Source organism: Nycticebus coucang, chromosome 16, assembly GCF_027406575.1.
Source record: "Nycticebus coucang isolate mNycCou1 chromosome 16, mNycCou1.pri, whole genome shotgun sequence".
Lineage (NCBI taxonomy): Eukaryota > Metazoa > Chordata > Mammalia > Primates > Lorisidae > Nycticebus > Nycticebus coucang.
Genome location: NC_069795.1, coordinates 89,197,092 through 89,211,131, shown reverse-complemented (window position 1 = coordinate 89,211,131; position 14,040 = coordinate 89,197,092). Strand labels below are relative to the sequence as shown.

At 36.0% G+C, this 14,040-nt stretch overlaps 1 protein-coding gene across 1 annotated transcript in view; it reads left to right on the top strand.

Moving 5' to 3' along the window:
- The window catches only part of VPS8 (VPS8 subunit of CORVET complex), a 329,884-nt gene that overhangs the window by 149,444 nt on the left and 166,400 nt on the right, over nucleotides 1–14,040 (top strand). The window contains exons 29-34 of the mRNA XM_053565122.1: nucleotides 723–794; nucleotides 4,777–4,896; nucleotides 5,993–6,049; nucleotides 7,851–7,933; nucleotides 8,976–9,060; nucleotides 9,848–9,946. Coding sequence (XP_053421097.1) covers nucleotides 723–794; nucleotides 4,777–4,896; nucleotides 5,993–6,049; nucleotides 7,851–7,933; nucleotides 8,976–9,060; nucleotides 9,848–9,946 — 516 coding nt within the window. The remainder of the gene's footprint in view (nucleotides 1–722; nucleotides 795–4,776; nucleotides 4,897–5,992; nucleotides 6,050–7,850; nucleotides 7,934–8,975; nucleotides 9,061–9,847; nucleotides 9,947–14,040) is intronic.

Sequence of the window (14,040 nt, the reverse complement as noted above, 5' to 3'; positions counted from 1 at the left end):
ATTGTCATGGAAATTATGAAAATTATTTCTCATGACAGTTAATGAACCATACCTTACTTATTTCCAAATGAGATGGACTGAATGAGGACTAAGTATGGTCTGTTTCATCATTCTTTTCTTAAACCTTTGCTCCTAAATTGCCTCTCAGCACTAGTGTTCTTTCTCTTTTTCTTTGCCTCTGGATATTGCCTGCCTTTTTTTTCAAATTTTTATAGTTATTGATTTGTTAAAGTCTAACAATACCATGCTATATTAAATGCTATAGCTTTCTACTTGATCCACTAAAAGTTTATCTTTAAATGTACATAAGAAAAAACTTGAGCTGGGTGCAGTAGCTCATGCCTATAATCCCAGCACTTTGGAAGGTTGGGGTAGGAGGATTGCTTGAGCTTAGGAGTTTGAGACCAGCCTGGGCAACATAACAAGACCCCATCTTTACCAAAACTTTAAAAGTTTGGCAGGCATGGGTATCACTTGAGCTGAGGATTTTAACAGTGAGCTATGATTTTGCCATTGCACTTGACAGAGCAAGACCCTATCTCAAAAAATAAAAAAAAAGAGAAATTAAAAAAATCCCAATGAGGAATAATTATCTTATTTGGAGATTTACTTGGATTTTATTAACAAGAATTCAGTAACTAAACAAACAAAATGCAATAACTTGTTTCCTTCTAAATTGTGCAAATAGTAATTATTTTTTAAAATTTCCTTCCCCCTTTTAGACTTTTGAAGATTTTAAAAATGACAAGCAAGCTGTGGAATATCAACAACGAATTGTGGATATTTTGTTGAAAGTATGTATTCAGAGAATATCTGTCTTTATATTGAAATTTATATTAAGGTAATAAATTGTTTTGTAGCAGGTTACAAAATAATCTTGTAGAGCAAATAATACGTTGCAATCATATCTTAAAATTTTATTATGGTGTTCGTGTCCTCAAAAGCTGAATTAAAAATATTAAAGTGTCTTGACTTTAGACTAGATAATACAGGATACTGTTCTTGAGAAACGCATGTTGTGGTAATTGCTATATTAATATGATTGTGTAGAATAATAAAAACTTAACTACAGAGTGTTTTGAGAAAATAATTAATGTGAAGAATCTTCTTTTGTCTCAAACGAACATAGCTTTGTTGTTGAGGCAGTGCAATATTTTACCAAGGCACTGGGATGATGGGTGACACTTGAGAAAGGTTTGAGGCACACAGAGGTTATCATCCTGATCTAAATATAATTAGATTCAGCAAAAAGCTATTCTGAGATTCATGCTGTTGCTAATGAATGAATGCAGAAACACTTTCTTTTCTTTTCCATCTACATGACTTCAAGCAGGCCAGTTTCCTCTCGTAGTTGAAAGCTTAAAGTTTTCATTCTGTTCATTTAGCTATAAAATGGAGGTTAATTCCTTTTAATGACTTAGATTATTTTGGACAAGAGACCAGAATTAAAATGTTTTGGTTGTGCATGACATCAAGGTATATTGTAATTTCCAAATGTGTTTATATGCATTGTCTCATTTGAGCTATTAACCTTGTGAGTTAAACAGTGATAAATATAAGAATAGGATTGCTAAGCTCTCAAATATGATGCCAGTTTGATCCAGTGGCTAGTATGGAGAATTTTCACCTAGATTTCCAAAAAACCTTCCTAAATGGAAAGTTCTTAAAAGTTGTGTAATACAATTCTGGTTACATCACATCGCCATGAACCTAGATGTGTGGCTTTTAGTTGCTTAGAGTGACAGAAATGTGTAAGTAGTCTGTATTCTTGGTAACCATGTGCTTAGCTAAATGCATGCTCTATTTCTAAGTTTGGAGGGAAAAATCAATGTTGGAGCACAAATAGGAATTTTTCCCATATCCACCTAAACTGTTTAACATGACATTGAAGATGCTTTTATATTTTCCAGGCCCTGACTACTGCGGTATAACTGTTCTCCTCTCCCACTCACTTCCTCACCCCCCCTCCACCTTATATTATGTACTCCTCAGCCATGTTACATTATTGGAATGCACTAAAATTTCTGTGTCATCTTCATGGTTTGTGTTCTTTGCAGGGCTTTTATTTCACCCTGTCTTGCCTTTTCCTTCCTTTTCAGCAACTGGCAAATTTCTAACCATTTGCCGGGACTTAAATACCATCTGTGCTGTTTGAATCCTTTCCCACACTTCTGTGTTGAGTTGTTGCCCCTTCTCTGTGTTCACACTCATTATGCCACACTTAGCACACTGCATCAGAATTGTTTACCTGTTTTCCTCTCTGAACTTGAGCATCTTGAAGGTAGAGACCATGAGGATTATTATTTTTGTCTTTATTTTAGCATTCCTAGAACATATCCCGCGCACTTGGAACCTAGTAGATGTTTAAGAAATGTTTGTAAGTTGGTTAGATTGGAATTCGAACTTCAACTATACTAAGTTTGAAGTATGATCCAAATGCAGAGAGTAAAGCTGCATGAAGAACTTCACAATATTACCGTTGAGGAATTTGCCACTCTTATAGACGGTCTTCAAAATATTTACGTTTCCTTCAAAATGGAGGCAATGTTGAATGGGCTCTTTCTGAAACTTGGCTCATGATACATATGAATGACCTTTTGGGATTATTTTTCTCATTTCTGGTGCTTGTTAAAGCATACTTCTGAGGAACCAGTGAGAGCAGGAGTATAGGCAGTGATCAGAGGGTGGCAAACGAGCATTATTATGTGTGCAGACTGGCTACAGACAGCAAAAAACTGTGAGTTTGTGACTTTCTATGAAGTTACCCAGAAAATTGTGTAGGTGTGGTCTCTGAAATAGGTCAAAGGATGGAAATAGAGATGTTGTAGGATGATAACCTATAGTTAAATATTCACTGAGGAGGCAAAAGGGTTGGCTGTGGGTTAGAGCCATTTTCTCAAAAGATGTGTGTGGGAAGAGACTTTCAGAGCAAAATGAAGGGTTAACAACAGAGAAGAGCTCTAGCTGGACCCCATGAGCTGAGTCCTAGGAAAGGGACCTGCACACTGAAAAGGAGTGACGACTGAGCACACGAAGGCTAAGAAAGCTCTTGGAATATTACAAATTGGAATGTGTGTGTATAAGAGAGAATTAGTTTTTGTCACTTTAAATATCTATGTACTCTGGTAATGATATACAAGTAGATTACTGGACTAAAAACAGGAATGGTAAGAGAAAGGGTTATACTTCTAGCAAAGTGAGAAGAGATATGTCAAAAGCTAGGGAATATTTTATAAAGGGAGAAATCTCCTACTTTGCCTTTGAATGGAAGATGGAAGTAGGGAACTTGGGACATTTTAATAGATGTGCCAGGGTACTATACTTGAATTTGTTGTAGAGTTGTGCCCACCATGAATTCAGCAAGCCCAAAGCAATACGTGATCTTCCTTTCCAGACTTCTGCATTCTCTCTTTATTAATGACATCATTGTCCTACCTGCCAATCAGGCTCACAATCTGCCATTTTCTACTGCTCCTTTAACCACGTTTCCGCCCACAGGAAGATTCGTCCTGTTTCCCTTCTCTCTGCAGTGTCTTTTGCATGCTTTCCTCCTTCCATTTTTCACTGTACTGCCCTAGTTTACAACCCTTTTGTCTGCCCCTGGATTCCTGCAGTGACTCGCATCTTGGTCTCCCCATCATCTGCTTCTTCCTTCTGTTACTTTACTCTATGCCCTGCTGACGGGGTAATATTCCTAGCATGGGACAGATCATAATCAACTCCCCTGCTTTAATACCTTTAGTGCTCCCCAGTTTTCTGTGGAATAAATTCCAGATTCCTTTGGTTGACATTTGAGGCTTAAATTTCTTTCAGTCTGATTTTTTCCCTCCTGTATGGTGTTGCATCATTCTCCTGAAAGTTCTAGTTCTTCCTAACAAGATCTTCTATGTGTTTAATCACTTTTCTGTGTTCGTGCTTTTGATCACTTTTGTTTCTGCCAGAGGTTTACCCTCTCTGCTGACATTTTCCCCTGCAAGGGCTTTAAAACTTAGCTGAAAAGCTATTTTTCTCATTTCTTTTCAAATTCCCTCTCTAGCCAGTTGAACTAAATTTTCTCCTCTGTGTTTCTGTCATCATTTCTGCCTTTAGAATACCACTGATCACATTTTACCTTTTATTTAGGATTTATTTACTCATCTCTCCTTCCTTTGTAGCTCCTAATTCCCTTCAAGACACCTACCATAGATAGCATCTTATACATAGTGAGTACTCAGGAGATAAGAGCTGAATTAAAGCAGAGAAATGACTGCGAGTTGATAACTGTGTGTTACTGTAAGAAGCCCACTATCCAAAACCATCTGTTCAAGGAACTATGTGTGGACACGGCACAAGCCATTCACTGTATTGCTGGCTTCTTTTCTGGGATAACTTCACTCTCAGGTTATCTAACTTTTAAACCCCAAAGCAGCACTCTTCTTCCTTCATGAATGGACAGATTATTAGGAGAGTTATTTAGATTTAATTTAAATTTAATTTTAATAGATTGTCTAAGAATTCATGATTAATATTTCTTTGAAATCCTATATCCTCATCTCTTAACAGTTCAGTTCTCATCCAAATTATGCTAGAAAAATGCCCAAATTTACTAAATTGTTTCCCTTTTAGAGTATGCAAATAGTTTGTTTCTTCTCTAAATGGCATTGAACTCAATTTTTGCTAAGTCAATAAAATAATCTTTTCATGATTCTTCAGTAATGAAGTTCTCTCCCTTTAATTGTATTTTTTTTTGTATGAAACCAGATGTCTTTTGAATAAATGGTTTCTTTTGCTCATCAGGTTATGGTGGAGAATTCAGATTTTACCCCCTCACAAGTAGGGTGTCTCTTTACGTTCCTTGCTCGGCAGCTTGCAAAGCCTGACAACACCTTGTTTGTAAACAGAACACTTTTTGATCAGGTAAGTGTCCTTAACAATGAGAACTAGGAATTTCCTCTATTCACTGTACAAAGTTCACTGCATTGCACTGTTTCTCAGCATGACAGACTGTTGACTAAATGTCTTATCAAGGAGAGCCCTGTTCAGGTTTCGGATCTAAATAGGGGAGTGGTGTGTTTGTGTGTGTGTGTGTCTCCATGATATGTTCCAGATAGTATGACTTTCCCTAGTAGCTAGTATCATGGGAGTATGGTTTGTGAATATTGGTTTGTAGAAATTCTGCTCTCTCAATTATTTTTTGATATAAATTGCCAAGAATTCCTTGTTCTAATTTAAGTACTCCATCTTACTTGTAGTAAGACTATGATGACCAACAACTGAAGAAGAGATTACTTTTTGGTTTTGGAAAATCTGAATTTACTTACAAATGACTTTGACTCTGGGGAGATTTAAGTAATTTGTCCAAGGTCATACTTAGTAGGTGTTATTATTAAGTATTAATAAAGTTAGTATTCAAGTGGCCTGACTCCTAAGTCCATACTTTTCTTGGCCCATGGCATCAAGGGCACATATAAATAATAACTGCCTTCTGGTTGTGTTTCCAAAAGTCTGGAAATGTGTTTATAAGACACATATGAAATTGTCAGCATACCTAAGCCTGATATTTCATGTACTGGGCCACTCAGTTGGGAAGGTTTCGCACAACTGTGGTATTTTTTATGGCTAAGTATGAATGAATTGGTGATACTGAAAGGATAATTATCATTGTGTTTATTGTGACAGCATTATGGCATGAGTGCTAGTATCAAATAAAAAATACTTTTTCTGGCTCCGCGTCTGTGGCTCAAGCCGCTAAGGCACCAGCCACATACACCTGAGCTAGCAGGTTCAAATTCAGCTTAGGCTGGCCAAACAACGATGACAGCTGCAACCAAAAAATAGCCGGGTGTTGTGGTGGGCACCTGTAGTCCCAACTACTTGGAAGTGGAGGCAGGAGAATCGCTTGGCCCAGGAGTTGGAGGTTGCTGTGAGCTGTGATGCCATAGCACTCTACCCAGGGTGACAGCTTGAGGCTCTGTCTCAAAAAAAAAAAAAAAAAAACTTTTTATTTGTCCAGGTCCTTGAATTCCTCTGTAGTCCTGATGATGACTCCCGACACTCTGAAAGACAGCAGGTATGAACTGCTAGAACTGTTCTGGCAAAAGCATGGAAAAAAAGAGAGTAAGCTGGAAACAACTCTTCTGTGGTAGACCTCACTGGACATGTGCCAAACCCTAATAGTAAGCTAAAGTTAGTTGCAACCAGAAAATAGAGTGGATGGTTGTTGGAAGTACAATTATAAGGAGCTTATATCAAACTAATATCCTAGGTGGACTGGACCTGTCTTGCATCCAGCATGATATCAAAAAGAATACTTCATCCTTTTCTGTTACATCCCTACAGTTAGCACTTGTCACACCCTGCATTCCATCAGTGTCACTGATCTGGTAAACCACTGCTAGCAGCTGTGGTCCTGAACCAGAAAAGCGGTAGGATCCTGAGTACTGGCACACTCAACTTTCAGGAGTGTCCTAAAACTTCACCGCATTAGGGCTGACCATTCTGGAGACTAAAATTCGTTTTTCCTGTACTCATTATTGTGATGAGATGATAACTGATTACCACTTCTTTCTATTTATGCCACTTTCTTGAGGGTCCTTTCTAGGAGTAGAATTCTTTAGAATTTAATTAAGATTTAATTATGAGTCCAAATATTTTTGCTTTATTTTAACACATTACATAAAATTTACCATTTTAACCATTTGTAAGTGTACAATTCAGTTGCATTTACATTGTTGTGCAATCATCATCACCATCCATCTCCAGAAATTTTTCATCTTTCCAAACTGAATCACTGTACCCATTACAAAATAGCTCCTTACTCTGTCCTCCCCTACCCCCTGGAAACCACCATTGTGCTTTCGTTTCTGAGTTTGACTGCCTACCTCAGGAAAGTGCAGTTGTAAACTATTTATTTTTTGTGTGTTTGATTTATGTCACTTAGCATAATCCATGTTGTATGAGAGTTTCCTTCATTTTTAAGGCTGAGTAATGTTATATGTTTATATCGCAATTTGCTTATTCATTCATCCATTGATGGACATTGGTTTTTTCCTACCTTTTGGCTATTTTGAAAAGTGCTTCTATGAAAAATCTCAGTGGTTAATTTTAAAAATTATACATATAAGCACAGATATGCCTGTGGAAAACAGATTTTTAAAGAACCGTAAGAAATCAAAGTGGGACAAAATACTTCTTGAAGATTATATGGAGACATTTTCAGTTTAACAGAGGGTCAGTTCAGTATTCTGAGGGCTTATTTGAAACAGTGTGGCATTCTTTCCATATTTGAAAAGCAGAGCCATGATCTTTTTGTAAGATGCAAATACAGTATGAGCAACATTATAATGTCAGTCTAAATATGTGAAAGTAAGCCACAATATCATCAAGTTACGAATACAAAAGATACTGGGCATGGTGGCTTCTGCTTGTAATCTTTGCATTCTGGATGTTAAAGCAGGAGGATCCCTTCAGCTCAGAAGCTTGAGACTAGCCTGAGCAAGAGCAAGACCCTGTCTCTATTTCTAAAATTAGAAAAAGTAGGTGGGCGTTGTGGCTGGCATGTGTAGTCACAGCTTCTCAGACTGAGGTAGGAGGATCATTTGAACCCAGGAGTTTGAGGTTGTTGTGAGCTAGGCTGACACCATGACACTCTTTTTTTCTTTTTCTTTTTCTTTTTATTATTTTTTTATTGTTGGGGATTCATTGAGGGTATAAGAAACCAGGTTATACTGATTGCATTTATTAGGTAAAGTCCCTCTTACAATTGTGTCATAGAAAAGAAAAAAATAAAAATTATGGTCTGGATGGCCAAATGCACTTTTAAAGAGCTAATACATTTTCAAAGTGTTCTTATTCATTTATTTTAAATTCAGGTCCTTTTAGAATTGCTGCAGGCTGGAGGCATAGTTCAATTTGAAGAGAGCCGGCTCATCCGTATGGCAGAAAAAGCTGAGTTGTAAGTTGTTTCCAGCCATTTATTAGTTTTCCATGAAACTATTAAATTACGTTTCTCTAACTTGAAGTCCAGTTTATTGATACATTACTGCTTTTTCGATTAGAAAAGGTTAGATAAATAATGACAACAAAAACCTAAATACAGAAGTTTTTGCCTTACAATTGAATTCCAGAAATTACTTGAATTTGCAGAAATTGACAGGGTAAATTTGAAGTATTTGTACAATTGTTTTAATATGAAAATAGCTTATGATGCTTTATTACTTTAGATTTTTCTTTAATATTTTAATGTTTCATAGTATTTCATAGATTTTTGGCCGCTATCTTAAGTATATTAGAAACAAAGCAAAATTTGACACAGGAAATAAGATACAATATGCTGGCTCAGCACCCGTAGCACAGTGGTTATGGTGCCAGCTACATGCACCGAGGCTGGTGGGTTTGAGCCCAGCCTAGGGACAACTGCAACAAGAAAATAGCCAGGCACTGTGGTGGGTGCCTAGAGTCCCAGCAACCTGGGAGGCTGACGAAAGAGAATCGCTTAAGCCCAAGAGTTTGAGGTTGCTGTGAGCTGTGATGCAACAGCACTCTATTGAGGGAGACATAGTGAGACTCTGCCTCAAAAAAAAAAAAAAAGGTACAATATGCTAACACTACTATTTATGTGGTTTATTGAATGTATTATTTGGCATTTAATTCTGAACAAAGAAAAATTATCAATTGATATTTAACATATTTATTGACTATTGCTTGTGTTGCTTTAATATGTTTCTTTTGTACCCAGCTTTGAAATTTCTTTCAACATTAATATTCAGCAGGACCTTGAACCTATAGGTGGAGGAATGACAGAACCTCATCTCCCTTAGATACCTACATAACTTTAATTAACAGTAGAAATTATATCTTAATTAACAGTAGAAATTATATCTGCTATGTTTGTTTTTCTTAATAGTAACCTGTGTGTCTGAGTAAACTTCTCAAAACAATAAACTAATACCTACCTGCTTGTTTGGTACACTGAAGTTTTTTCTTTTACATTCTAGCTATCAGATTTGTGAATTCATGTATGAACGAGAGCACCAATATGACAAAATTATTGATTGCTACTTACGTGACCCGTTGAGAGAGGTGAGTTAAGACTGCTGTCCTTTCTCTTCTTATTCAGTGTTCCCTCCTTATTGGGTAGAAAGAACTATTAGTAGAAATATTTGGACATGTGTTTGCTGATTCTAGGTTTCCTTTATTCACCAGGTTTTTATTGAGTAACTGCTATGAGCCAAGTATACATTGATAATTTAAAAAGCTATAGTTCCTGCAGTTTTGGAACTTATAATTTAGTAATGGAGTCTAAGAGTAAATAAGAAAACCAAATACATGATTACAAACATTGATAAGTGAAACTGGGTGCAACTTTAGAGGATAATGCAGAACTGACTTATCCCAAGCAACTAAGATTTAGAAGTCGAGGAGCCACTGAAGCCAAGAGTCAAGGGAAAATTACTCCAGGACAGGAACAGTACTGCAAAGGACCTGAGATGGGAAAAAATTGACATGTTTAACAAACTGTGTAGAGAAAGCAGGTAGATGAAACGAAAAAGGTATGGGTGGCACATAATAGATGAGGGCAAGAGTGGTTTGAGATGAATTTGGGAATGTGGATAGTGATCACCAGAAAAAAAAATACAGTATTCCCTCACTAGGGCATTGAAGGTTAATAAATTAAGACTAAAACTAACTGGAACAGGTTTGTTGCGTCTAAGATTCTACCCTAAACTATTCGTTTTTCTTCATATATCTAAATAATTTTCCATCTTCAAATAATAGTTATTTAAAATGATTGGTACACATAGTAGATAATGACTAAATATTACCTGAGTGAACAAATGAATAAATTATATTGTCTTGTACCCTTCAGGAGGAAGTCTTTAATTATATTCACAATATCTTATCCATTCCTGGACACAGTGCAGAGGAAAAGCAGTCTGTCTGGCAGAAAGCCATGGATCATATTGAGGTTTGTTGATCGTATTGATTCAATAAAACTTTCTTTTTTTAACTTTCAGATTAATATGAAGGTAAATGTGATTAGTTTACATTGTTTGCATTTGTAAGGTAAAGTCCAAGTTATAGGTGAATCTTCACCCAGCAGGTGTGCCATATATACCTGTGCTTTGTACCCGTTGGATTCAACAAAATTTTTAAAATATCTTTTTTTTTCATTTTTATTAAGTCATATACACATAGATCATGAATACATTTATGCATATGAGGGGTACAATGTGTTGATTTTTTTATACAATTTTAAGTGTTTACATCAAACTAATTAATATAGCTTTTGCCTCATTTACTTGATTATTGTGTTAAGACATTTATGTTCTATACTTGATGGATTTGACTTGCAATATGCTCCATAGGTGTGGTCTCCCCATTTACTCTCCCTCTATTAAATCTCCCCCCTTCCCTCCCTTCTCACTCCATTTCTCTCCTTCATCCTGGGCTATAGTTGTGTTCTATCTTTCATAAGAAAGTGTGAGTAAATATAAGTTGATTTCATAAAAGTACTGAGTACATTGGATACTTTTTCCTCCGTTCTTGAGATACTTTACTCAGGAGAACATGTTCCAGATCACTCCATGTAAACATAAAAGAGGAAAAGTCTCTATCTTTTTTTAAGGCTTCCTAGTATTCATGGTGTACATATACCACAATTTATTAATCCATTCATGGGTTGATGGGCACTTGGATTCTTCCATGACTTGGCTATTACAAATTAAGCCGCAGTGAATAATCTGATGCAAATATCTTTTTGCAAAGTGATTTTTGGTCTTTCGGATATACTCCTAGTAGAGGAATTGCAGGATCCAACGGCAGGTCAATTTTTAGATCCCAGAATGTTCTCCAAACTTCTTTCCAAAAGGAATGTCCTAGCTTGCATTCCCACCAGCAATGGAGAAGTGTTCCCTTTTCTCCACATCCATGTCAACATCAGTAATTTGGGGATTTTGTTATGTGGGCTACTCTTACTGGAGTTAGATGGTTTCTCAAAGTGGTTTTGATTTGCATTTCTCTGATGATTAAAGAAGATGAGCATTTTTTCATGTGTCTGTAGACCATGCGCCTGTCTTCCTCAGAGAAGCTTCTGTTCAGGTCTCTTACCCATAGTGAAATGGGATCACTTGTTCTTTTCTTATTAATAAGTTTGAGTTCTCAGTGGATTCTGGTTATCAGACCTTTGTCGGAAACATAACCTGCAAATATCCTCTCCCATTCTGAGGGCAGTCTACTTGCTATACTTACTGTGTTCTTGGCAGTGCAGAAGCTTTTTAGTTTGGTCAGATCCCAGTAATATATTTTTGGTATTGCTTCAATTGCCCTGGGGGTCCTCCTCATAAAGTTTTCTCGCAGGCCAATTTCTTCAAGGGTTTTCCCTGCACTCTCTCCAAGAATCTTTATGGTTTCATGTCTTAGGTTTAAGTCTTTTATCCAGTGAGTGTCAATTTTTGTTAGAGGTGAAGGGTGTGAGTCCAGTTTCAGTCTTCTATAAGTCAAAAAATTTTAAACTTATTTGAATGGTCATTTAACCCAAATTAACTTTATGCTAACTAAGCAATGGCAGGTATATTATTAAGTTGATTTAATTGAGCAGTAGTCATTTTAATATAATTTTTTCCTACTTCATATTTGTATTCGAGAACAATCCAAGTTTGTATTCTGTATTTAAGAATACAAATATAAGGGCGGTGCCTGTGGCTCAAAGGAGTAGAGCGCTGGTCCCATATGCTGGAGGTGGCGGGTTCAAACCCAGCCCTGGCCAAAAACTGCAAAAAAAAAAAAAAAAAAAGAAGAAAAGAATACAGATATGAAATAGGAAAAAATTATATTAAATTATATTTGTGTCACACATTTATTATATCATGATTTCTGAAAATAACCAATGTTTAATTAGTTAATGACAAATTGGAATATGCGTGGGTTTTAACAAAGTTCTTAGAATGATTCTGAGGGTACTGCTGATCTTTTTTTCTTAATATATGATGGGAGGCGTTCCCTCCAATCACCTAATGGACCTTCAGAAAAAATAATTGCAGTGAGTTTCCTTTCTGTTATTTTCTCCTTTTTTATGTAACAGGACAGCGATTCTGACCTCACTTGGTCAACTGATTAATAGGTTTTGTTTGTGCATGCTGTTTTATAAGAATGTAAGAGTTGACTTCAGTATCAGAGCAGAAAGTCCTTTTTTAAAAAACATGCTTATAGACATCCAAATGGAGAGAGACTACATGTGTGAAAAGTGTGTGATCAGAATGTATTCTGAAAAGGGGTCCCCAAATCACTCTTCACTTTAGTTTATGTTCGTAACGTACTTTTTACCTCAGAAATCAAAAGAGCTAGCAGTTTTATTGAAATTTATTCTGCTTTTTGTTTGTTTTTATGTTTTATGTTATTCTGTTGTGTTTATTTATGATTATTTTTATAAAGTAGAAAGGAAATTTTCAAAATAACATCTGCAAAGCATCAAGTGATGGATTTTAGAAATGTAGTGAAAGATATGATTATTCAGCATGTTTTAAAAGTTTTTATAATTATTAAAAATCATAAGAGAGGAAGAGCTCTGAACCTCTGAGAAATGCTGCATGTGATGCTAACACTTGGTTTTAGTTCCTAAAGGTTGTAAGGTTTAGAAAGCTCAGCAATGTGAATCGTGTCTTCTGTGAAACATCTGGCTTGAAAGGTGGTAGAGTCAGTCATGAGATGTGTAGTCTGGAGTCATTTCCATACTCTCGTATATAGGATTGAGAATGTGGCATATGTTATTTAATGTTACCATGTTCCTGCTAACAACAAGATGACTACATCTTGGCAAAAGAACCCAAGAACTTCTCCAATTTTGAGTTCTATATTTTTTTCCCGTTAATCATTTCATGTTCTTTTTCATCATCCTCTTCAAGTCTGCACAGTTACATGATGGTTCATTTTTCATTTTATCTCATGTGCATTATGCAGTGATTGAGCACATGGACACCAGACATCCAGAAATGAAGCTGGGCCTCTCTGCCTTAGTGAAACGTGATGAATTAATCAATGAGCAAACAAATTACTCAGCAGAGAACTTAAGCTGGAGCGGCAAGAAGTATTTTTGCTACTCAACAATTATTTTTGCTGAATCTTTTTTCCACATCTGCATATTGTTTCATCTTGAACTTTTTGCTCTCTCTTAAGGCCACAATTACAATATATAGATTTTTTTGTTGAAGGATTTCTGTGCCTTTAGTAATGTAAATATAATCAATATTAAATACACAGGGAAAAGTCATCATGATGAAAGTGTTCTGACAGTAGACACAGATTACCGCTTAGTGGTTCTTAAACACATTTGGGGCTTTAGACTTCTTTTGAAAGTGTAATGAAAGATTTGGAACTTTGCCTCATAATATTCCACATGTGCATAGATTCATAATTCTGTTTATAGTTTCAGGGCCCCACAGACTCCTAAAAGCCATTCTTATATTGGGTCTGTGGACTCTAGGTATGATTTTTCTGGTTTAGATGCTTTTTCTAATATGGAGAAAACATGTTTCATTAATTTTTTTTAAATTTTTAAATTTTGAAATGTAAAAAAGCATTCAGAAAAGTAAATAAAACAAATGTATAGTTTAATTTAAAAAACTAAAAAGCAAACATCCAGGCCCATAATAAGAAATAGAATATTTTTAGTACCCCAGACTCTTCCCATGTATCCTTTTTGGATCATAATCCGTTGCCTTCCCCTCCCCCCCCAATACATCCATCATCCTGGGTTTCATGATGATTTCTTGCCTTTCTGTATCCTGTTTCTCCATATGCATGCATCCCTAAATATTTGTGTTTTTGTTTTCCCTAGTTTTGAACTGTATGTAAATGAAATTACACTCGAATTTCTGTCTCACTTTTGGTCAACATTTTGAGAAGTTTGTATATTTTATTGTATGTGGTTACTGCAGCTTATTTTTATTGCCTAGTGTTCCATTTTGTATCAGTTTATCCATTCTCTTGCTGCTGGACATTTTGGTTGTTTCTAGTCTTTGAATAGTGTGTTCATGACCATTATTATATATGCATCTTGTACAC